The sequence below is a fragment of the Dermacentor albipictus genome, chromosome 8 (assembly GCF_038994185.2).
Source record: "Dermacentor albipictus isolate Rhodes 1998 colony chromosome 8, USDA_Dalb.pri_finalv2, whole genome shotgun sequence".
In the NCBI taxonomy this organism is placed as follows: Eukaryota; Metazoa; Arthropoda; class Arachnida; order Ixodida; family Ixodidae; genus Dermacentor; species Dermacentor albipictus.
The window spans coordinates 22,599,783-22,625,246 of NC_091828.1; the positions used below are offsets into that span (position 1 = coordinate 22,599,783).

A 25,464-nucleotide genomic window follows, 5' to 3' on the forward strand; every position below is an offset into this window, starting at 1 on the left:
TAACAGTAATACATTTGCGCATGGCTGACAGTGCGGTTTGTGCTGTCAGCTGACAACCACTGGCATATATCGGTGAGGGCTCGAAGCATGCAGTGGGCAAGCTCGGTGCTTTTTGTTGGCCCTTGTGCGTGGTAGCTCGGTCTCGAGGTGTGAAGACTAGCCAGATAGGGGATAAGAGTACAGATAACAGTGTGGGCAGTTTGCAATTGCTGTGTCAACAGCGGTCGCCTGCGTTGCAGGATCTAGCCACCCAGAAGCCATGCTGTCCAACTTTACATGAACACGATACTGCGTTAAAGACTGTCTGTGCCATTACACCACAAAAATGTGCAATAATAATTTGCTGGTATATAAAATGTAATTGTCTTTGAGTTGGAGAGCAGTGGATTGCAGCTGTGTATTTAGGTTGTAGCCAAAGAAAATAACGATACAAGTTACATAATTTTGTTCTTGTTACATGTTGAATGGTGCTGTCATAAATGGACACTTCCTTGGGAGCCTCATTTGAAATGCTCTGCTGCCAGATCTTTCTTGACAATATTGGAGGATTCAAGCATGCGAATTCGATGTTGGATACCAAAAGGAGCCGCACGAGCTAATTCTGGTAATTCTTGCTGGGAAATGAGTGCTATCGATTGCATGGCTGGGCAAGTTGAAGGGCATTCATCATAACCCTTAGCACAGACAGCATGATACAATGAAGGCACAGGCGTCTTGTCCTCTCTCCTCCTAGGGTTATCGTGTTTGTGATAATGTTTGTAATGTTCACAGAAGGCTTTTTTTCATCAGTGGGTACTTCCCAGTGAACATTATGCAATTATTGTGCTCATTATACCCTTGTGTTACGTCACGGCTTACAAGACCTTTTATCAGTGTACACTGGTAAAGTATTCTTTTGAGGCTGTATCTTCTTTAATTTCACAGTGAGAAGCTGATTAAAATAGAGAAAGTTAAGGTGAGACTTCAGCTTTCTTTACCCAGCGCTGTTGCATCAGTGTGACATCATGGATATCAAGAATTTTCTCATTTGAGCATTTGTGGCACACAAAGATTTTATGAAACTCTACTAAATTTACCCTTTGGCTTTGTTAGAGTGCAACGTAGTTCATTTTTAGGGATAAAAAATTAACTACACATAAGCAGGTGCCATCAAATTCTAAATGTTATGGCAAGCTCTTTTGGCACCTAAAACCGCAGAAATAAATTTTTCTTTATGGTGAGCTCAAGCGCATACATGAAGGCAATTCTTTGTTTTTTGCATCTTTTCTGGCTCGTCAAGCCTCCTTGGCATAGTAGTACATATAGCGACTTTTTTTTTTGCTATTGTACAGATGTTATTGTACAAATTTAATGTAACCATATTGTATATATGTATACAGGTCAACTCATTTTTACTATTTAGTCTCTTTAATCTTACTAGGAAAGAGCCAAATAATTCGGCTCCTGCTGCTATCTTTACCATTCCAAACAACTACTGGCACTGTCAGCAGAATGCATGGGAACCCATACAGTTAGGTGCAGAAGTGTCAATGCGATTGGTCTACAGTCTGTTTTGTACGTTAGGTTCAATGTTGTGGAAGCTAGAGATACCTTTTGCGGTGGCTGCGTTCATGCTTAGAAATAGTTGGGTGTTCTTTAGCCAATTTTTTTGAAAACAATCTTTATAATAGGCTCAGTTATGAACAAAAAAAGAAAGATTAAATCCTGAGAAACAAGCAAACAATGTGCTCATGTGACTGCTTTCGCTTTTCGGCGTTTTTTTTTTTCATATTCATTATTTGCAGCCCAATAGCGGCAGCCTAATATGCATGCTCGCATGAGCAAACATTGCAGGTGTGCAGCTAAGCATAGAAAGAACATGTGGAGTGATAAATGTTGGTGACCAAACTTCTTGCATAGCTTCCACAGCGTTGCACCTCATGTATGAAATGGAGTGTAGTCACTGGAGCGCACTACCAGCTTCGCTTATACGTTACACTTGCTGAACACTTGGTGAACAGATTGGGCCTTATTCTCGTCAGTGGCAGTAGCTGGTGTCCTCGGCTACGATACACACATCGGCAGGCTACAGTGACGAGATCGGGGGTCTCCATACTTTCGTGATACATTGTACTTGGTGCCGAGCTTGCAAGGCAGCTGCAGAATCCATGCTTCGTCGCTTTGGACACCTGTCAGTGCTCAATGTGTGGGCCAGTTGTGCTACTTGTGACATGCAGCTAGTAGCTTGGGAAAGTACTGTTTATGTAGGAATAGGTTACGGCACTATAAGTTAGTGCCAAGAACAGGCTGGGATTGCTGTAAAAGCTAGAATTTTGCTCGTGGATCCCCGTTGAAGCATGCGAGGCTCTTCAGCTGGGGCAAGTTGTCATTATTAAATATAATTGTGTCAGGACTCTGCTTTGTTTTACCATAGTCAACCTCAATCTGACTTCTGCAATCAGATGAACGCCTTTTTGCATTGTCATACTGTACAAATTTGTTTATAAGGATTACTTATAAGGGTTGTGCGAATATTTGAAACCTTCGAATAATGAATCAAATAGTGTCCTATTCGAATCGGTCTTCATATCAAACAATCACTATTTGTAAATATGAATATATTTGAAATAGTTTTCCAAAATCTTACACCATCAAAAGTGTGCAATCAAACATAATATTGCAGCAAATTTACAACAAATTTCATCTCTGCGGACACAGCATTGCCTAGGAGTGTGTGAATTTCGAATAGTAGATCTCGAATCTAATCAACAAAGAAAAGTGAAATATCGAATCGAATATACGAAAATTTAACACCAACATTATGTGTGCAAACTTTGTGCAAAAAAACGCAGTGCTGCAAATGCTCAGGAGGCTAATCACATTACTTAACAGGGATCTTGCTAGCTATCAATAAATTAGCTACCTATAAATCTAGATGTATAGTATGCTCTCTTCTTTTTTATTTATAGCTATTGTAAGGGTTGTACTGAACAGTTCCGATGGTAACGTCTGTTCGTAACCGGGAAGGCAGGTGACGCAGAGCAGGAACAGCTGGTTGCCCGAACAACTCACACTCGTGCTAAGCACTGGCGATCCGGCTGGCCCACTGGTTGAACAGCAGGCATGGAAGAGACGATCTGGCTGGCCTTGTTCTTGTGCTCTTCTTTCTCATTACAATTACTCCCGGTGGAAAAGCGGAGCCATCCTGGCAACTTACTATGTAGAGACGAGCGGGTCATAGAATTGTTTCAGGCGGTGAACGTGAACAACATCCCGTCCACGGCGGCGCTTGTCGGATGTTGATGTAAGCGGCTCTATGACATAGCTGACCGTAGAGGTGCGTTCGACGATGTGGTATGATCCATCATACTGTGAGAGAAGTTTTGTCGAAAGTCCAGGCATGGTAGTATGCACGGACAACAGGACAAGTGTGCCGGGAGCGAAGTTCTGATTCGTAGCGTCACCATCACGATTGGCTTTTTGTCATTGTTGGTCGGCAGAGGTGAACTTTCGGGCTAATTGACGGCATTCCTCGGCGTATCGGGCGACGGCTGAAATGGGTGCACACTCTGACATGTCTGGTGTATAAGGCAAAACCGTATCGATAGTATGGGAAAGATCGCGACTGTAGAGGAGAAAGCATGGAGAAAATCCTGTGGTACTTTGGGTAGCCGTATTATATGCGTACGTGACAAATGGGAGGATGATGTCCCAGTTTGTATGCTCTGATGAAACGTACATGGTGAGCATATCACCAAGGGTGCGATTGAAATGCTCTGTAAGCTCGTTAGTTTGAGGATGGTACGCCGTGGTGGTCCGGTGAACTATGTGGCATTGAGCAAGCAGAGCTTCAGCCACCTGCGACAGAAACACACGACCTCTATCACTCGGCAGCTCCCGAGGTGGGCCATAACGAAGAATGAAACGATGGAGCAGAAAGGATGCAACGTCACTAGCGGTCGCTGCAGGTAGCGCAGTAGTTTCAGCATAGCATGTAAGGTGCTCAACTGCAACAATAATCCATTGTTTTCCAGTGGGTGTTAGCGGTAGCGGCCCGTACAGGTCTATTCCCACACGGTCAAAGGCACGAGCAGGGCACGGAAGCGGCTGTAATAAACCGTGGGCCGGATGAGGCGGAAATTTGTGGCGTTGGCATTGCGGACACGAGCGGACAAACTTTTGGACAAAAGTAAACATTCCTTGCCAGTAGTAACATTGCCGCAGGCGCACATACGTCTTCAAAATGCCTGCGTGTGCACATTGTGGGTCAGTATGGAAAGACGCGCACATGTCGGAACGCATAGTCCTAGGGATAACCAGGAGCCACTTGCGACCATCAAGCTGGTAGTTGCGTCGGTACAAGAGGTTTTCCCGGATATCGAAATGGACAGCCTGGCGACGCTGGGAGCGGGAGGCGAGCCAGAAAGGAGATCCAATAGAGAGGCCACCCAGGGATCCTTGCACTGTTCTGATACGAAGGTGTCGATGTCGACCGAGGATACCGCCTTAATGGTGGAGAGAGAGGCCATGTCGGCTGGCAGCGGAGAGCGGGACAGAGCATCAGCGTCAGTGTGCTTGTGACCTGAGTGGTATATGACGTGCATGTCGTGTTCTTGAATGCGCAGAGCCCAGCGGGCAAGGCGTCCAGACGGGTCTTTTAAAGAGGATTGCCAACAAAGGGCATGATGGTCAGTAACCACATTGAAAGGCCTGCCTATAAATAAGGGCGAAACTTCCCAAGTGCCGAAACGATGGCCAGGCATTCTTTTTCTGTGACGCTGTAATTACGTTCTGCTTTGGTCAGCGCACAACTGGCGTAAGCAACGACGTACTCGTAGTAGCCAGACTTGCGCTGCGCAAGGTCTGCACCAAGGCCAATACCACTGGCATCGGTATGCACTTCAGTTGGGGCGGTGGGGTCGTAGTGTCGCAGTATACGCGGAGACGTCAGGAGGTGGCGTAAGGTCACGAACGTGGCGTCGCATGCTGGAGACCAGGAGGATAGGTCGTTGGCGCCACTTAAGAGTTGTGTTAGAGGTGATATTATTGAGGCAAAATTGTGAACAAAGTATCGGAAGTAAGAACAGAGGCCGATGAAGGCGCGGAGTTCTTTGAGTGTCTTAGGTTTCGGAAATTCTGCCACAGCGCGAAGTTTTGATGGGTCGGGGCAAATACCGTCTTGTGATACGACGTGACCTAGAATCATGAGCTTGAGCGCGGCGAACTGGCACTTTTTCAGGTTCAGTTGCAGGCCTGCGTTGGTCAAGGACGTCAACACTTGCCTAAGGCGAAGAAGATGCGTGCTGAAATCAGGGGTGAACACAGCGATGTTGTCGAAGTAGCACAAACACGTGCTCCATTTTAGGCCGCGTAAGATATTGTACATCATTCATTCAAACGGAGCAGGCACATTGCATAGGCCAAATGGCATCCCATTAAATTCATATAAACAATCAGGAGTAATGAATGCAGTTTTAGGGCAATCAACTGCTGACATTGGGACCTGCCAGTAGCCCGAGCGTAAATCCAATGAAGAGAAGAATTTAGCACCTTGCAAGCTGCCCAGAGCGTTGTCAATACGCGGTAGAGGATAGAGTCTTTTCACGTTATCTTATTAAGACAGTGATAATCGACGCAGAACCAAGTGGAACCATCTTTTTTTTTGTGACAAGAACCACCAGTGATGCTCACGGGCTATTGGAAGGTCGAATGACGCTGCGCTGAAGCATGTCATCCACGTGCTCTCTGATCACCTGACGCTCCTTGGCGGATACGCGGTACAAGCGCTGCCACAACGGCGCGTTGGAGCCAGTGTCGATGTGTTGGCTGTTGGTTGACATGCGTCCCAGAGTAGGCTGAGCGACATCAAAAGATAAGCGGAACTGGGCAAGCAGGTGAAGAAGCTGGGAGCGCTGCTCGGAAGTGAGGTCATCGGCAATGAAAGGTGTGAATAAGTCAGGTGATGGCGGAGAAGAAAGGGAAAGTGCACAGTCAGTGAGCTCTGCATACGAAGCATCCGGCACATTGGTTATAAACATGTCATCAAGAGGCTGAATATGGCCAAGTGCTTCGCCACAAAGAGCTATCAGGGCTGTAGGAAGCGGATTGCAGACAACGATGGCACTGAAACCGGCTGAAATGTCAAGCGTGGTGAAAGGGGGGGGGGGGAGGGGGGTGAACGTCTTTGCGGGTCATGAAGAGTTCCGAAGGAGTGAAGAGGACAGCGCCTTCAGAGACAGCGCCACAGAAGATGGGAACAATGGCAGACGAGTACGGCGGTATGGCGATGTCTTCTCGAAGAACTAGCTTAGCGGGAAGAGAATTCGCGTCAACGAGGGGCACGTCACACAGAGGCGATGACGGCATTATTTCGCGAGAGATAACCCCAGCAAAGTATCACATCATGAGAACAGGACTGCAGAACCACAAACTCCACAATATAGAGAACGCCCTGAATAACAACTCTAGCTGTGCATGCTGCTGAAGGTTGAACTGGCTGGGTGCTTGCTGTGCGAAGAGAAAACCCAGAAAGTGGCGTCGTAATTTTTCATAAAGCGTGAGAGAGGCGTTCGTTTAGGACATACACAATCAATTAGCACAACGGTAGGGACGCCGTCAACAGTAAGGTCGACGACGTTTGAAAGCGACAATAGAGGACTTGTACAGATTGATGGCGATGCAGTTCCTGCCTCCTGAACTACGGCGCTTAGTTTTCCTCTTGCATGGGTGAAGGGCGCAGATGCATGGGGGACAACGAGCGGCGACATGGCGAAGGTGAACGATGTGTAAGGACCGGGCGCTCGGCTGGTGGCCTGTTCCACTGCCGACTAAAATAAGTGTCGTGGAAAGGCTGCACGTCGGCGTAGGGAGGCGACTGCACAAACTCATCAGAGTGCAGCATGCGGTGGTGGCAGAGTCGTGCAACATGGCCGGGAATACCGCAGGCATAACATATGGGCCTGTTGTCTTGCGTGCGCCAAGGATTATTAAAGGCAGCCGCAGGTCAATAAGTGGGATGATGAACGGGTCGTAGCGGCCGAGGATGTAGCGCAACGAGTGGTTGACGAGGAGGCTGCGCAGTGACGGATGCGTAAGTAAGTGGCGCAGCGACAGGGTACTGCGGATGCTGCATTGGTAGAGCCTCAGCAACTTGATCTTCAATAACCCGCCGGAGCGTAGGAGCGAGCTGTGTAGAAGGCTGTTGTGGCAGCGGCGGCTGTAGGGGTAGCTCAGCAAAGGGTGGCAGAAAAAGCTGACGTGCAACTTCCTCCCGCACGAAAGCTTGGATTCGTGTGAGGAAGGGGGAGCGATCGGAGAAGGCTGTCATGGAAGAGGGGGCCTTGTCAGCCACTGAAGGACGCCTGGTCAACTCGCGCTGCCTCCTCAACTCGTCGTAGCTTTGGCACAAGTTTATGAGCTCTGCTACGGTGTGCGGACTCTTGGCGATCAACATTTGGAAAATGTCATCGCCGATGCCTTTCAAAATGTGCTTCAATTTATCATTTTTGGACATAGAAGCATCCACACGTTTGCATAGGTCGAGAACCTCTTCGATATAACAGGTGAATGTTTCACTAGGTTGTTGCGCTCGCTCTCGTAACCGCTGCTCGACGCGCAACTTGTGGACGGCAGGGCGACCGAAAACTGCAGCGAAACTGGTCTTGAACGTGGACCAGGACTGAAAGTCGGCTTCGTGATTTTTAAACCACAGGTGAGCCACTCCCACAAGGTAGAATATTACGGCATTTAACTTGGCGGTATCATCCCATTGATTGTGCAAGCTCCCCCATTCATAGGTAAACAACCAGTCATTGACGTCCTGTTCATGCGTACCGCTGAAAACTGCTGGATGGCGTTGCGAGACAGCGCCAGAGCAGGCAACGGGGGGTGGCGGCGACGCCGTCTGGGGAGAGTCAGGTATGATGGGAGGCAGAGTCCGAGATCAGAGTTCCAGGGTGTAGATGTTCTTGAATACCCCGCACCTTCCACCAATTATAATGGGTGTACTGAACAGTTCCGATGGTAACGTCTGTTCGTAACCGGGAAGGCAGGTGACGCAGAGCAGGAACAGCTGGTTGCCCGAACGGCTCACACTTGTGCTAGGCAATGGCAATCCGGCTGGCCCACTGGTTGCACAGCAGGCATGGAAGAGACGATCTGGCTGGCCTTGTTCTTGTGCTCTTCTTTCTCATTACACTATCAATAAATTAGCTACCTATAAATCGAGATGTATAGTATGCTCTATTTTGAAGGGAACACCAAATTGGTATGCCAGCACTGATAACAGCTCAGTTCATATACAAGGATCTATAAAATATTTTTTTGTAGATAAACTGTCCATCAAATAGCATTAAGTGCTTTTTTCTTTTGAAGCTGAAGAAGTAGTGAAGTTGGTCTAAAAACTAGCAGGGTTTCCGGATTATGCAAAAGAAGAGGTGAAGCATGCAGACAGAACACAAAAGTAGAGAAGGGGACAACACGAACGCTGACTATCAACTGAAGGGAGCACTGAGGCGAAAAAAAAAGAAGGAGACACAAAACTCATCTGCGCAAGCTCTGGAATGGTATCACCACGTGTCAGTCGAGTACATTGTGCCGGTCTACGTGAGAGCTAACTGTTAAGGCACCTAATCTCTTCCTTACATAAAGTAATCGAAGGCTGACTCAAGCACGCACTTCCACCATTATAGATATGCCATGCTTCTACCATAAGACGGGAGATGGAAGTTCAAGACGATGAGCAAAACGATAACAAGGTGAAAGCAGGAGCCACGGTTTTGACAAGTGGACTTGTCTTTTCAAGGCGACGTATGCTTTCCTCGCCACAGTATATATAGGTGGGGTTCTTCTAAAGGGGAGAGGGTGTAAGGCGGGTGGGAGCGGCAACGAGGGAAGGTGTGCTAGCGTGTCGAATTGAGAACAAAGGAATGCTGTGCACAAGGCCAAGGCCAGGACCCCCCCCCCCCCCCCGTCTGTCAACCACGTGTCGATGCACGTGTGTTAGCCGGTGTGTCAACGGCGTCTGACACGCCGGCTGAAAAAAAAAAGTAGGAAAGGAAAGGAAAAAAGAAAGGGATACGCCAAGAAACAAAACTAAGTGTTGTTGCCTATAGCTTGAAATTTAGCATAGTGAATAGATTCTAAAGCTCCCTTTGAAACGTTTATGCCTATTGGTTGCAATGTCTTGAACTTATGGATAAGGTATGATTCTCTGTATTTTCTTTCTCGTTCAGAACGGAAATCTGACTGTAAGAGTTCATCAAAGCTATGACCTGGTTGGTTGAAATGCTCGGCGATGGCTTTGGGAAGCTTTTTAGCTGTGCCGCGCGATGTCCATTTAATCTGGCGTTCATTGATTGTCCCGTTTCACTGATATATTGTTTCTTACAGAAGGAACATTCAAGCATATAAATCGCATCCGGATGTGATTTATATGCTTGAATGTTCCTTCTTGAATGTTCCTGTGGCATCACTGCCTCGGCCACAGCAGCTTCTACAGTGAATAGTGGTGCATGGCGTTGCTTTGGTGCAAGTGAACAGATTATGGAATGTAAACTCTCATTATTGTTCCGAGTTTTACCTCTCTGGCACCGCTCAAGAAGCTTCTTTTCTGAGAGGCACTCATGAATTGGAAGCAATGCTTTGCACACATGAGGTTGCAAGTTATACCGGTTTTTGGGAGTAGGCTCGCCTCGGGCTGCTGCTGCATTCTGCCAGCACCAAGAATATGGGCCTGTTGGGCACAGACTCTGATTAGTGACTTTATCTTTACTAGTAATGTGGTAATATGTCGCCATCACAGCCTTGCGAGTTGTCTCTACATCTCCTTTGTGCGATTTAAGTGCTTTAGTAAGAGCTCAACTTTGTTGTAAGGTCACCCGTGAGCCCTCCTCTGCCACCAAGGTTCTCTGTCCCTTTGTGTTTCGTGATCAAGTAGCGCAGGGCTGTGCCCATACGCTTTTTCATGTGGTTAACACAATCTTATTTTTCAATTTTAATGTAACTGTAGACATCAGCCTCTTGCAAAGCAAGAAAAGTGCGGCTGTCGCCATCAGATAACACTGTTGTGCAGTGAAGGCCATTTTTCTTGAGGGACCTCTCGAAAAGTCACAAAGTAGAAGGCCAGCTTGCACCTCCATTTCTCCAGCCTTATTATCTGTGTTCTATTGGCATAAATGGCTAGCCCTCTAAGCTGTGTACATTGGGTCATCCTTCTTTGGTCCCCGCTCGCAGCCAGAACAAAAATTGCTTAAAACAACATAGTCCAGCACGAGCCCCGAGAAAAGTTCAACAACTGCACCTACCCCTATGTGGGATGAGTGTCCACGTGTCATCCACGAACCATCAAAAGATACGGCGATGTTGTTATCGTTCCCCAAGTTCAGCACACTGTAGAGTTGCTGAACCGAGTGTGCACTTTCGGTCATCACTTCTTCGGCCGCACGAACTGCTGCAGGGGTCAATTGATTTTTCGCGTAGTTCTGTCACATCTTGTTGTCGAGACCGCGGTTGGAAATGTTCATCACTGAAAAAATATCATTAAGTGCTGTCTGCAGGATCGCAATGCACTGCATAGCACGCACTGGCAAAATATTTACAACGAACGGGTGCACCGTCTGATCGCCGCTTACGTGCGGCGAGCTCCATGCGGCCGCGATGTCTCTGCAGTTGGAACATGAGAGCGTAAGTTTCACAGCGAGGCCATGTTCTCGCCCAACTTTCTTGAACTCAACGTTGCCACTATCACACGCTGTGCACTTTGCAAACCTCAAAAGGTGGTTTTGCAGATCCAAATTGAAGATCGTGAATGCCGTCTCGTTTTCGAGACGAAATCTCGATTTTTTTCATGATTTTTTGGGTTTTTAAGACCCATGTCGCCCTTTAATGAACTATAACGCAGTCACGATTATAAGGCTAGGGTGCAGTTGGGGGACAGTTAAAGGGACACTGAAGGCAAATATTAAGTTAAGGTAACATGATAGATTAGTGCTTGAGAATCTCTAAGGCATCAATATTATTGCGAATTGGGCCTTAATAATTGAGAAACTGAGGTAAATTGCAGGACATGATTGGAGACTCTCCTGGGACATTCAAGCACTTGTCCGATGATGAAAGCACTCCTCAGTTAAATTCTGTCACTAGTACTTAACTACTCATTGCAAAAAACGTCATTGTATTGTACTAGAAGGAGAAATAAAATGCTACTTATCCAGTTCTAATTCATTTTTAGAAAAAAACTAATTGAAGTTACCCTTTACAATGACGCAAGTGGTTGAAAAGTTTCGTTTTCGCTCGACTCTGCACCACCCACGCTTTCACGTTTCAGCAGTTTCCTTATCACATAGAGCTGCGCTGGTTTTATTGGCTCGCGAAACACACAAAAACTGCAAGTAGCAGAGAATTCAACTTTCATGTAATGTTGCGGAATGCCCGAACAGTCGACGCCACTTGACCAAAAAGCAGCTGCAGCGGCGAATCCGCCTCTCTGTCTTGGCTCGGTGCCGCCGTCTTCCGAGAGCCGTTTTATTCACCAATGGCAGCAAAGGGCGGTGATGGCGTATGCAGCGTCACCACTCCCCCAGGTGGGTGGCGCGAGATTCGAATTTTGGAAATGGTGTTCGGAACCTTCGAATGTAATTTTTTCATAAACTATGTCTTTTCTTGGCACGAAACAAGCGTTGCGATGTTTCTGGAATAGTATTTAAACAGTCCACGTTAACTTGGTATTTGCCTTTAGTGTACCTTTAAAGAACTGATGCATGCACTTTAATATAAGGTGAAAGAAAGTAGCTGAATGGCTATTCAAGCTCAGTGGGGACTGCCTGAAATACTGAACTACTAACACAGCCAAAGCACAAAATGGTGACTGTGAAATAGGAGGGAAGGGGGCTTCAACTCGTGGTGTGCAGGTTATATGCAAGTTTAGCCTGTCGGTGTGGCTCCATGGCATTGTAGCTCATGCTGCCGTGAAGCCAGATTTAAAGGCAAAATTTGGGATGAGGCATGGGGTAACTTCAAGGATAAGGAGCCTGGAGAAAAACCTCGTCTTATATTCGAATAAATATGGTACATGCTGTTGCTCGTCTTGTGAAGTATATATGGCTGAACAATTTTGGCTTCTTGTATGTTTTGTATTTGCCATTTGCATTGATTTCTTAATTTTCTTGATGTTTCCGTGTTGCTTCTTTGTGTTCTTGTTGCTGAACAATTTTGGCTTCTTGTATGTTTTGTATTTGCCATTTGCATTGATTTCTTAATTTTCTTGATGTTTCCGTGTTGCATCTTTGTGTGCTTGTTGCTTTTCTCTTCTTGGCAACGTACGGGTCGGGGGAGCCTTTGTTAGGCATCTGCCTTAGCCCAGTCTTTTCAGACAATGTATGTCTAAATAAAAACAATATAAATAAATATTCGCCTACCACACAGCCCCATGCTTCTCTCGACACAGGGTGGCAGTGACGGAGAAAGGCTCCATCATGGCTAGGGTGTCGGCACGTGGTACCAGCGGTCACTCGGCAGCGCCACCTGTGAACAATGCGATCGTTACGCTGTCCAAGGCACTCTCTGGGTGAGGACATCAGGCTGGGCTGTTGGGCCTTACCCATATGTTGGGCCTTACCCATATGTTGGGCCTTACCCATATGTTGGGCCTTACCCATATGGAACACCAAACCAGTACTATTTTGGGAATGATTTCAGCTTGGATGGAGGCCTTGGAAATATAATAGTTTACCGTTATTGGTCTACCTCATGCTGCGCAGCAAGCATCCTCCTATAAAATTTATGATTACCTTAGTTTTGAGGAAGAGATACTGATGCAAGTCTGAACCGTTTGGAATTGTATTAGACAGCTTTAGTACAGCGTAAAATGCTTGCATTAGTGTGAGCGCGCAACGCTAACGCAAACGTATATGGTGCCCATCTCAACGCCTGTCCGAATTAATTCAAGGCAAACACCTCCTTCAGGAAGTTCCTCTTGTTTTCATTCGTAAAGTGCACACGCATCGTGTCCACAGCACAGGCCACACTCTACTTTGCTTTGCCGCAGAAAACGCGACACACACTGGGTTGACTTGTGGCCATATTTTTTTAACTGAGCGAGTGAACGAAATGCAGGCTTTGGCACCATCTCAACGTGCCTACAGCAAACGTGAGCAAACTCTTGTTAAGCCTACTGTGCCACTAATTGAGATTGTATGTCGAAAACAATGCTCACGTGTCACCAGTACACCCCTGTTGGAGCACCATCACGCAAATCTAAAGCAAATATGAGCACTAGTGGGGAACGAATGAGCCGAATAGGGCAGGCCAGTGGCTCAATAGATCCGAAGCAGGTGGCTTGATGTGATGCCGTGTTGCAATACGTAAAGTTCCCCTTATGTGCGTTAGCATTGAACGCTAAATCCCCAAAATAGCGCACGTGCGCAGTGTGGAGCACACAATGTTAACTCTTTGCATTTCCTGCTATACGCTATGCTAAACGCTGTCTGTTTTGTTGCATGAAAGCTGTGATTGCTAAGTACAGGCACCAGTCTTGGACCGAGCACACTGCACAGATAACTTGTGTTGAGTGATTTCTTTTCAATAAATCAGAGTAGTTTGCTTTTAGGCAGCCTATAATTATTATTTGGCCAGTTCCACCAAGTTAATCTTTTATAGCAAAGGGCAATGCTATAGCATCAGACTTCTTCGGTTCAACTAACAGAGCACCGTACCTGTATCTGGTGGCCTGCTGTTTACCTGTTTCATTGCTGTCATTGTCATGGTGTGCCTGATACTTACTGAAAGCAGTTGTTTCTCCCTTATACAAGCTCGTCAGTTGTCTACAGGTTCAGTTTCGAATGCTGTTATGTACATATGTTGAACACTGTGCTGTGAAGCAATACTACGGACATAGATGTGAAAAACTTCCACACTAGACACACATGAAGTACAGCATGCGTGTCCTAGTGCCCTAGTTCTTAATGTTCTTGGCTGTAGTACTGCTTTGTAGTACAAAGTTCCACCATATCAGAACAGTTAAAGTTTGCTCATGAAGAAGTTTTGTTTGTTGGTCTCCAGTCATACACTTACAAGTCTTGCTATTCTAAAGAGACACCTGCGGGGCACCTGCTTAGAGGAGGCTGAACCAGATAATTTCTTGAAGCAGGCGAAACTACCAACAAGGAAATTGCTGAAGAAAGCCACTGCAATCTAAAACTGGTGCTAAGAGATTTATTAGCAACGGGCGCGAACGGGGTAGCTGTCACAAGCGTTCGGCGAAAGACAGCAACCACGAGCTCATGCCGGTAGCGATGGTGCTGTGGCGCAGGCGGCTACTCTTCTTCGTTACAATCGCCCTCCACAGAAAAAGGCGCCATCCTGGCGGCTCAAGGCGAAGAGACTACTATTGGGTCGTAGTACGGCTTAAGGCGAGAGACGTGGACAAGTTCGCGGCCGCGATGGCGTAGGTCCGTCGATGGCGTGAGGGGCTCTACGATGTAATTGACGGAGGACGTTTGCTCGAGAACGCGGTAGGGTCCTAGGTACTTTGCGACAAGTTTTGAGGAGAGGCCGGGTGTAGTAGCGGGTACCCGAAGCCATACGAGAGAGCCAGGCAAAAAAGTTGGTGCAGAACGGCCGGCAGGTTGACGGGATTGCTGCTGCCACTGGTCCTCGGTGGAAAAAGAGCGGGCAAGCTGGCGGCATTCCTCAGCATGACGAGCAGCTTCAGATAGCGGAGTACTTTCGGACGCGTCAGGTGTATATGACAGAATAGTATCGAGAGTAGTAGAAGGTTCTCGTCCGTATAGGAGAAAGTAAGGGGAAAAACCAGTAGTTGCCTGGGTCGCAGTATTGTACGCATACGTCACGAAAGGGAGAACTTGGTCCCAGTTTGAATGATCAGAGGCGACGTACATGGAGAGCATATCGCCAAGAGTACGGTTGAAGCGCTCGGTCATGCCGTTAGTTTGCGGATGGTACGCTGTACTGGTGCGGTGAACGATTCGGCATTCGTCGAGTAGTGCCTTCAAAGCATCGGAAAGAAAGGCGCGGCCTCTGTCGCTCAGAAGTTCGCGAGGGGCACCGTGGCGAAGAACGAAATGTCGTAATAGGAACGATGCAACGTCGCGGGCGGTGGCAGTCGGCAGAGCAGCTGTTTCAGCATAGCGGGTTAAGTGATCCACTGCAACAATAATCCAGCGGTTGCCTGCTGGTGTGGAGGGTAGCGGTCCGTAGATGTCTATGCCAACACGATCAAAAGGCCGACGAGGGCAGGGAAGGGGTTGTGACGGGTAGACTTGTCCGGGAGGTAATTTTCGGCGTTGGCACGGAGCGCAGGAGCGAATGAACTTTCTGACGTAGTTATACATGCCTCGCCAATAAAATCGGATGCGTAGTCGAGCATAGGTCTTGAAGAGGCCGGCATGTGCGCACTGAGGGTCTGCGTGGAAAGCGTCGCAGATAAGGTCACGGAGATGGCGGGGTATCACGAGAAGCCACTTGCGACCGTCAGAGAGGTAATTACGACGATAAAGAAGGCCGTCGCGAATGCAGAAGTGGGTAGCCTGGCGGCGAAGAGCGCGCGATGGTGATGAGGTGGATGGATCAGAAAGGATGCTGATGAGAGCACTGATCCAGGGATCCTTGCGCTGCTCCGACGGCATGTTGCGCAGTGCATGAGATGGAACTGTGGGCTCAAGGGCGGATAGGCAAGCGCAGTCAGCGGAGACCGGTGAGCGAGAAAGGGCGTCAGCGTCCGTGTGTTTGCGGCCGGAACGGTAGAGGACGCGGATGTCGTACTCCTGTAGCTTAAGGGCCCAGCGAGCAAGTCGGCCAGATGGGTCCTTAAGGGTAGACAGCCAACAAAGGGCGTGATGGTCAGTGATGACATCGAAAGGGTGACCATACAAATAAGGACGGAATTTTCCAAGGGCCCAAATAATGGCTAAACACTCTTTCTCTGTAACAGAGTAATTAGCCTCGGCCTTTGTCAGAGTTCGGCTCGCGTAGGCAACGACATATTCATCAAAGCCCGCTTTTCGTTGTGCGAGTACGGCGCCAAGTCCGATGCCGCTGGCATCGGTGTGGACCTCTGTGGGCGCTGCAGGATCGAAGTGGCGGAGGATAGGTGGCGAGGTTAGCAGGCGGCGTAATTTCGTGAAGGCGTCATCACAGGCGGGCGACCAAGTGGAAAGTTCCTTGTCGCCACTTAGAAGGGCTGTCAGGGGTGCACTTATGGAAGCGAAATTTCGAATGAAACGTCGGAAGTATGAGCATAAACCAAGAAAACTTTGAAGCTCTTTTAACTTCTTTGGTTGCGGAAAGTCGGTGACAGCGCGGAGCTTGGCTGGATCCGGAAGGACGCCGTCTCGTGATACAACATGGCCAAGAATAGGGAGCTTTCGGGCACCAAAACGACATTTTTTTAAGTTAAGTTGAAGTCCCGCGACAGTAAGGCATTTGAGAACTTGCTCGAGACGGCTGAGATGGGTTTGGAAATCAGCGGAAAAGACAACTACGTCATCCAGGTAGCATAAACATGTGTTCCATTTGAGGCCGCGTAAAATATTATCCATCATTCTCTCAAAAGTGGCGGGAGCATTGCACAGGCCGAAAGGCATTACGATGAATTCGTACAATCCGTCAGGTGTCACAAATGCTGTTTTAGGTCGATCAGATGGTGCCAAGGGGACTTGCCAGTATCCGGAACGTAAATCCAGCGAAGAAAAGAATTCAGCTCCCTGCAAACAGTCGAGGGCGTCGTCGATGCGCGGTAACGGGTAAACGTCCTTGCGCGTTATCTTGTTCAGACGTCGGTAGTCGACGCAGAATCGAATAGAGCCATCCTTTTTCTTAACGAGGACGACCGGTGATGCCCAGGGACTGTTGGAAGGCTGCACAACGCCACGCTTGAGCATGTCAGCAACCTGGTGGTCAATGACACGGCGCTCAGAGGCGGAAACTCGGTAAGGGCGCTGCCGTAAAGGTGCGTGACTGCCGGTATCTATTTGGTGAAAAACGGTCGATGTGCGGCCCAAACCGGAAGCATGGCTGTCGAAAGAAGCGCGGAACCTCTGCAGGAGAGCAATAAGCTGGCTTCGTTCTGAAGATGACGTGCCATCGTCGATGGAGCAGTGGAAAGCATCGAGGAGTGACTGATCAACCGCAGAGTCACAAGTAAGTGCGCCAAGGCCCGCAGAAGTAGAAACGGCAGGAGTGTCAAAGATGCAAAAGGTGTCGACTGGTTGAACAAGGCCTAGGCATTCACCATGAGATAAAGCTAAAGGGCAGGCTGTGGGATTGTCGACGACCATTTTCGTGACGCCATTGCAAAGAGTAAGGAGAGCAAAGGGCAGCGGAGAACATCGGCGGCGAATGAACAGCTCAGAGGGCGTAAAGAATACAGTGGCATCAGAAATAGCGGCGCACGACACAGGCACAAGCAGGGAAGAGCGTGGAGGGACGGAATTGTCTTCGGAAACAAACAGTTTAACACTGGAAGGGTCGTTGTCGATAGGCTCGACGTCTGGAAGTGCAGAAAGTTCGAGTTCGGCGTGACAACAGTCAATAACGGCGTTATTATTTGCAAGGAAGTCCCAGCCTAATATGATGTCATGGGAACAAGTGGGCAGCACGACGAATTCGACGGTATACAGTAGACCTTGAATGAAGACGCGAGCAGTACAGGCAGCGAGAGGCGTTATATTTTGAGCGTTCGCGGTTCGAAGGGAGAAGTCGGAGAGAGGCGTCAAAACCTTTCGTAGTGTGCGGCAGAGTTCGGCGGAAATTACGGATACGGCGGCTCCTGTATCTACAAGCGCCAGGACGGCGATTCCTTCGACAGAGACTTCGATGACGTTGGCTGGAGAGGGACGAGGACTTGGGCATTGCGACGTGGACGCAGTTCGTGCCTCGGGAACTGCGGCCATCAGTTTTCCTGCTCGGTGGACACGGGACGACGCCGCATCGGAGAAAGCGAGCGACGGCGGGGAGATGGTGAGCGGCGAGTAGAGGCGGTTGGGCGGTCAGGGGAAAAGGAAGAAGTAGGAAGGCTGGAAGGCGACGAGGAAAACGGAGCGGGGAAAGGTGGCGCCCGCCGGATGTTCTGGAGAGGAGGCACGCCACGACGACAATGGCGCGCCACGTGACCAGCACCACCGCAAGCAAAACATATTGGGCGGTCATCGAAGGTGCGCCACTGGTGGTGGTAAGGTCCGAGCCGCGGTTGAGCATTCGGAAAAGGCTGTCGGTCGGGCAGCGGCATAGGAGGAAAATGCCGGCGGTCGTGAAGCGGCATAGATGGCGGCAAAAATGTCGGTGGTCGATGCATAGAGGGCGGCAGGGGCGCTTGTGGACGAGATCGGGAAACTGCTTCAGCGTAAGTGAGAGGAGCCGTGACTGGTGGCTGCTCAACGGCTGGAGGAACGGCTTGAGAGACTTGTTCTTGAATGAAGTCGCGGATCGTAGGATGCAAAGCAGGGGGTGGTTCCTGGACAGAAGATATCAACGATAGCTGGCGGGCGACCTCTGCGCGAACGAATTCCTGGATTTTGATGAAGAGAGTAGCATGGTTGTAGTCGTCGACCCCAAGGCTGGATAGAGAGTCGGTGGGCGGGGTGGGACGTCGGGTGTGAAGCCGTTGCCTGCGCAACTCGTCGTAACTCTGGCACAATTCGATGACTTCAGCGACAGAGTGAGGACTCTTCGATAATAACATTTGAAATGCGTCGTCCTGAATACCCTTCATTATATGTTTGATCTTCTCCTCCTCTGACATTGACGCATTCACCCGTTTGCAAAGGTCGACAATGTCCTCAATGTAGCTCGTGAAGTTTTCTCCGGTCTCTTGGGAACGTGTGCGCAAACGTTGTTCTGCACGAAGCTTTCTCACTGCAGGCCGACCAAAAACTTGGGTAAAGTTGGTCTTGAAGACCAACCACGAAGTGAGGTCGGCTTCATGGTTGAGAAACCATAGTTTCGCAACGTCCGTAAGATAAAAGGCGACGTTTCTCAACTTGGTAACGTCGTCCCACTGGTTATGGGCACTCACTCGCTCATAAGACGAGATCCAATCTTCAACGTCTTTGTCATCTGTGCCGGAGAAGATAGGGGGATCTCGCTGACGCAAGGCACCGGCACAAACCAAGGTGGCCGGCGCCGTTGGAGGAGCTGGAGGAGTGCGTGCGTCGTCGGGCATGATGGGGGGTAGAGTGCGACTCCGAAGTTCCAGGGTGGTCGAAACCCAGCACCTCCACCACTTGCTAAGAGATTTATTAGCAACGGGCGCGAACGGGGTAGCTGTCACAAGCGTTCGGCGAAAGACAGCAACCACGAGCTCATGCCGGTAGCGATGGTGCTGTGGCGCAGGCGGCTACTCTTCTTCGTTACACTGGTATCTTTTTTATCAGTTTGCACTGTTCCAAGCTTGCTGCTGCTTATGTGTTCTGTCTAACATTAAATCGCTGTAATAACATGTGCATGTATCGCACAAGAGGTGCGTCCTCAGGGCAAATATTAAGAAACGTGTGCTATTCCTCCCCACTCCCCTTTCCAGGGCTGAAACCATGGAAATAATGCGAGCTTTAAAGCTTCCATATCAGCGAGTATAATATTGCTATACCTTTAATGTTGCTCCCATCAAATGAAGCTCATTCACATACCATAATGTTGTCCATGCTGCACTGGTAAATTGCAGGTGTTTACAAAATGTACCAGTCAGCGTAGCATTCAAACTCCTGCACTTGGCACCCAATCAATGCCATTCTGATTGCCAGAGTCTCAGAAAAGGCATTTGTCCTGCAAGTCAGAGATGAGGATGATTGTCAACTAGTCCTACTTGCATTGGTTTTGGTTCAATTAAGTGAAACGCCCTGTCCCATGCAGTTTCCATGGCCAGTGCCAGCCTGCCCAGCTGAGCCGCTCAGTGGTGGCCGAGATGCTCACTGCCCTGGCTCCAGAGGTGGGTTCTGGCCAAGACTTAACACTTTGGCAAGCTCAAATGAGAAATCTGTCGCAGGCAATTGGTGCTAAAGCAGCATTAACTATAGAAGCGAAGAATGAAACACATCACTCTCTTTCAAACAATGTTCGTTTCTTTTTTTAGAATTTATGCACACATGTATGCATTTAAAAACCAAAATAACCTATGAAAATATTCAGGATTTGCGCAGTATACCATAAAGAGCTTAGAAGACCTTTAAGAGCTTACTAGGACATACAGTGAAACCTCGTTAAACCGTAGTTGGCCGCAGCTCGGAAAAAGTACGTGCTAAACGGTAGTACTGTTTAACCAAAATAGCATGAGATCGACCACTTACCAGTCAGAAACGGAACTTAGAGAAGGTGCGATGAAAGGGGGAAAAAAATGTGCAGTATTTATTCACTTCGCGTGAAAAGTGTTATTTTCGTTTAAGGCCACGGCGGCCTAGCAGCGACAGCTATCTCAAATTTGCTGAAGCTGCGAGGCAGCTTTTCAGCCAGCCCCCTCTTTTTAACAAATACTTGCATGGCAGATTCCTCGTTGGTGTTACGTATTCTTTGTGCATGCCCACGGTAGCGCTGCAGAAGTTGTGGGGCGTCTTTTTCAATGCGGGGTGCTATTCTCGTCCCAACGATTGCATTCACGAGGCTGACGTAACGTGCAGCTTCTGCCACTGTCGGGCCTGAATCGCCCGTGCTGTCGCTTTCCTTGTTGTCTTCATCACTGTTGCTAGCAGACACTTCGGCAACAACAGAGGCAACGATGGTGAAAAGTCAAACCTCGCAACCGACATCTCTTTGCGGCTGCAGCAACGCTGCCGAGACTCTTCTTCGCATTCCAAATGCCACACACCGTAGTCAACAGCAGATCCCTGTCGTGTGCCAGCGCCGACGTCATTGTGTCACGTTCGATAGCACGAACGATGTCCAAGTTTTCTTCTATGCTGAGCATCCGGCGTCTTTTTTATCCGAGCTTCGGCATGACGCCATAGAATGAAGAAGCATGACGCGAGTACTCACTTGCGCGACGCCAAAACGCTCTCTGGCACGCCGCCGAAATGATGTTGATGTTGATGTGGCTTCACGTGCAAATGCACAGGGCACTTGGAGGCCATTGTTCCGATCGCTGAGACTAGTTGTTCTGCTGGGCCGGCCGATGGAGACGACGTACCGCTGTGCCAATGCCTCCTTTACTAGATGCCTGCCGCGTTGTCCAGTAAACTCGGTTCCATTCCATCTCCCTTTTCTTGTCTCTGCGAAAAGGCAACCAGCGCCTCTCATGGACGTTCGCTCGCCAAGTTTCATCCTAGATGCCAGCGCTCGTTTCTCCCCTGGTGGAACGATTTCCCCTCCAACGGGTGTAGGTTTCCGCCGCCACTTCCCTCCACGGTCGCGCCCGCGTTCAGTTCGTGCTGCGCGCGAAACGTCTCTTGTTTGTGACGGCACCTCTTCGGATGGCCAGAAATTATGATTGTGTTGTGAACTGTCATGACAGCAATGTAAGCACGACAGGATTGATGCCACCAGTGAAATTCTGCTGATTCACAAGAAAATGGTACGAAAAAATCGGACAACAGACATAGATTACTGCAGTGCAAACAACTGGCAAACGAAGCGAGCTTGTTTGTTGATCACTCCTGAGTGTATGACGGTTTTTATATGTAACCCACATGAATTTAATAATGACTTGGTATATAATCCTTTTGTTCATATGAAAACTTTCAGTTGTTCGACTGGCGCTTGCCCTGTCTTCTTTCTCATGTTTCGTTTGTGTGTGCACTGCCCAAGAATAGAAACCACTTCTGTTGTATGCGCTAGCAGTGGCCGAAGTTTACGTGTGCCGAGAAATTGAATGTGTGCACGATGCATTGAACATAACCGGAGTTCATTCCTGCATCACTACTGCACCGATCGATCGAGTTACTGGACGATACATGCCCGCGTCTTGGTCGCACCGGCATTGCTGAAGCAGAAATGATTACTAATACTTTCAACATCCAACTTTCGAAAAATGGCCAAGCTATATACATTACTGCCTCTATTCTATATTGTAGGAAACATACCAGTTAAAGTTGTGTGCGCATGTCGTACTTGTGCTATGCAACGATATATATTGTTTATTTCCGTACAGCGTCAATGGAAGTTCGTTGTTGTTAAATCAGTAACCACTTATATATACCTTGGAGTTAGCTTATCTAACAATATGTCTTGGAACACGCACATTGCTTAACTCACGTCATCAGCTAACAGAACATTGGCCTTCTTAAAAATGTCATTTATGTAATGCTCCAAGACATGTAAAACTACTTGCTTACAAATCATTAGCGAGGGCTAAGTTAGAGTATGCATCATCAGAGACAACATGAATTTGTAGCAAACATTTCGTGAGAAACTGCAAAAATGACTTTAGCTAGTATGTGCCGCATCGTATGTGGCGACGATTTTTCCGGCGACACATATGGTGTCGTTTCCAATTACCTGCTCAGCGTCACTTACATGGCTAAGCAGACGCTGCCCTTTTGCCGCATTGCAGCCATAAAAATAATCATCAAGCGTACCAATCTTCTTAAATAGAAGTGTGTACAGCCTGTTTCACACTTAGGGGAAAACTCTGAACGTATTGCATCGCGATGCGGCAAGCAATGGAGTCGTGCGGCGGCAGCAGCTCGAGCAGGTGCAGATGCTTGAGGGGCGGAGTCATGATCTGCGTCGTCTGCTACGGCGGTGCGTGCTGGCCGCATTGTCGGGAAGCGTGCTACTGTCAGGCGCAGTGCATCGATTTTATCAGTACTGTGGGAACTGAGCTGATATTCTTTAATAAACGTTGTGCGACGCCAAACTCTGAGCCTTCATTGGCGATAATGGAGTTCCACAAACTTCTTTTGACAGCATGCTTCATTTGTTCTTTCGAAAGGCCGGGGTACTGAGTGCGTGCACGTATATTTCTTCACTGTGTGTGCTACCGTAATAAGCAGCGACAAGGTGCACCAAGATGTGCGCGCAACGTGCTCAGTCTTTATTTGACTCGAAAGGAAAACAAAGCACTCAGCAATGATAACTATGGGGGTCGAACACGATGAAACAAACGGATACGATTGAAGGAATGTTTTAGGTTAAGACAATGAGCTGTAAGTGATTTTTCTCGACAGTCAAACACTACACCAGACAGACCCTGCCCGCGGGCGGTGAATTGGATATGTCACGCTCCGAACTTCAGTTAGTATCTCGTCATGTCCCCAGCGGCAGCAATGACAGCGCTCATCCGGGAAGGCAGTGAAGTGTAGAGTGACTTGATCAGAGATGTGTTCATTCGCAGCATGTCTCAATTGCTGACAATGGTGGATCGAAGCCTATCCTCGGGCGACTAATAGAGGGGATTGTGCGCCAGCAATACATTCAATGAGCCCCGGACATCTTAAATGATGTTGGCGCCCTGGGATTGAGGCGGCCACTCCAAGAGAGTGACGGCGCGCTCATCCAGCAGCTCTTGCACAACACGAGCAGTGTGGATCGGCGGCCTATTGTGTTAGAATATATAGTCGCCTCTCAGGAACGGGCCGTCAAGAATGTATGGAATCAGTACGTTGGCTGTGACTGCCCTGCACCTTTCAGCGATGAACTTACCTTCAAGGCGTATCAGGGGGTGTCGCACAATGCTTAGTAAAGGATACCGGCTCATTTCATGCAGTAACGATGGGATCAGCACACTGCAACTGACAGCAGAACACTTTCTGACAATGTGGCGAACGTGCATCGCTGTAGCAGACGACGCCATTCAAGATCTCGCCTCTCGAGCACCTGCGCCTGCGCGAGCTGCTGCTGCTGCCTGACTCAAGCGCTCGCCGCATCGCGATGCAATGCGCTCTGAGTTTTCCCCTAAGTGTGAAACAGACTGTACATCATCCTTCGAATAAAATGTCCACGCACACACACGTAGGCACACAGCGTGCACGGTACGAAACGTGCCCAAACACGCGCAGTGCAAGAGGCAATCAGGGCGGTGCGAATGAGAGATGGGAGAGGCGTACCACCCGCTAGTTGAATTTCGCCCCACATGCGGCACTCTCAACGCCAGTGCAGCAGCACCGCTCTCGGTGCCAGTATTGTCTATGGCGAATGACTTCCAACTTAGATCACGTGCTGCAACCTCTGAGATTACCATGGCATCTGTCACCGTCTCGGAGGCCCGCTAGAACGCTCGCTAGCAGACTCCCGCGCATATAACGCGCTGGCGGAAGCATTCAGCCGCCGCTGCCACATCCACCGGAAGTTGAAAAGGCAACGAGCGTCGCCTCACAGAATTTATGCTGAACTAAGGGAATTGCCGCTACAATGGGAAAGCGAGCAATGCAGCGGGCATCTAGTAAAGAAGGCATTGGCTGTGCTTGCGCGACGAAAAGTGGAAACACTACGTGCTAACCGATACGTACGCAATAAGCTGGTACAGTTTATGCGGATACAAAACACATTATGTTCAATGGCTGCTGAGTTGGGGTTTTGACTTTACTACTTTTAAAGCGAAACTACTGTTTAAGCGGGTACGATTTAACGAGGTTTTACCAATGAAACCTCGTTAAACCGTAGTTGGCTGGAGCTCGGAAGAAGTGCATACTAAACAGTTGTACTGTTTAACCGAATTAGCATGAGATCGCCCACTTACCTGTCCAAAACGGAACTCAGAAAGTGTGCGATGAAAGGGGGAAAAAACATGCAGTATTAGTTCAATTTGTGCGACAAAAGTTATTGCCACATGCCACATTGCGTTTCATGCCACGGCGCCTAGCACGATGACTGCAGCCTCAAACTTACTGAAGCTGCGTGCCAGCTTTTCAGCCAGCCCCCTCTTCTCGGCAAACACTCACATGGCAGATTCCTTGTTGGCGTTACGTATTCTCCGTGCAAGCGTGCAGTAGTGCTGCAGAAGTCCCAAGGCGCCTTTTTCATTGCCGGGTGCCAGAGTTTGGAATGCTTTTCGTTTGGAATAGTTACGTTATCGCGCCCTGTTCTCGTTGCGACGGTTGCATTTATGAGGCTGATGTAACGAGCAGCTTCTGCCACTGTCAGGCCTGAATCGCCCATGCTGTCGCTTTCCGTGTCATCCTCATCACTGTCGCTAGTCGACACTTCGGCAACAACAGGGTCAACGATGGTGATAACTCGAACGTTGTAGCCGACATCTCTTCACCGTCGCAGCAGCACTGCCAAGCAACTCCTTCGCATTCCAAATTCAACACACTGTAGTCAACAGCAGATCCCTGTCGCATGCCTGCGCCGACTTCTTCGTGTCACATTCAATAGTGCAGGCGATGTCAAATTTTTCTTCTATGCTGAGCACCCGGCGTCTTTTTTTATCCGAGCTTCGGCATGACGCGAGTCCTTTATTGCACAATGCCACAACGCTCTGTGGCTCGGCGGTGAAATGATGTTGATGTCGATGTGGCTTCATGCGCAAACGCACAGGGCGCTTGAAGGCCGTTCTGATCTCTGAGGCTTGTTGTTCTGCTCGGCCGCCTGATGGAGACGACG

At 48.7% G+C, this 25,464-nt stretch overlaps 1 protein-coding gene across 1 annotated transcript in view; it reads left to right on the forward strand.

Moving 5' to 3' along the window:
- Positions 1 to 25,464, forward strand: part of LOC135912161 (N-fatty-acyl-amino acid synthase/hydrolase PM20D1-like) — a 66,511-nt gene that overhangs the window by 10,421 nt on the left and 30,626 nt on the right. The window contains exons 5-6 of the mRNA XM_065444545.1: positions 12,425 to 12,544; positions 19,843 to 19,918. Coding sequence (XP_065300617.1) covers positions 12,425 to 12,544; positions 19,843 to 19,918 — 196 coding nt within the window. The remainder of the gene's footprint in view (positions 1 to 12,424; positions 12,545 to 19,842; positions 19,919 to 25,464) is intronic.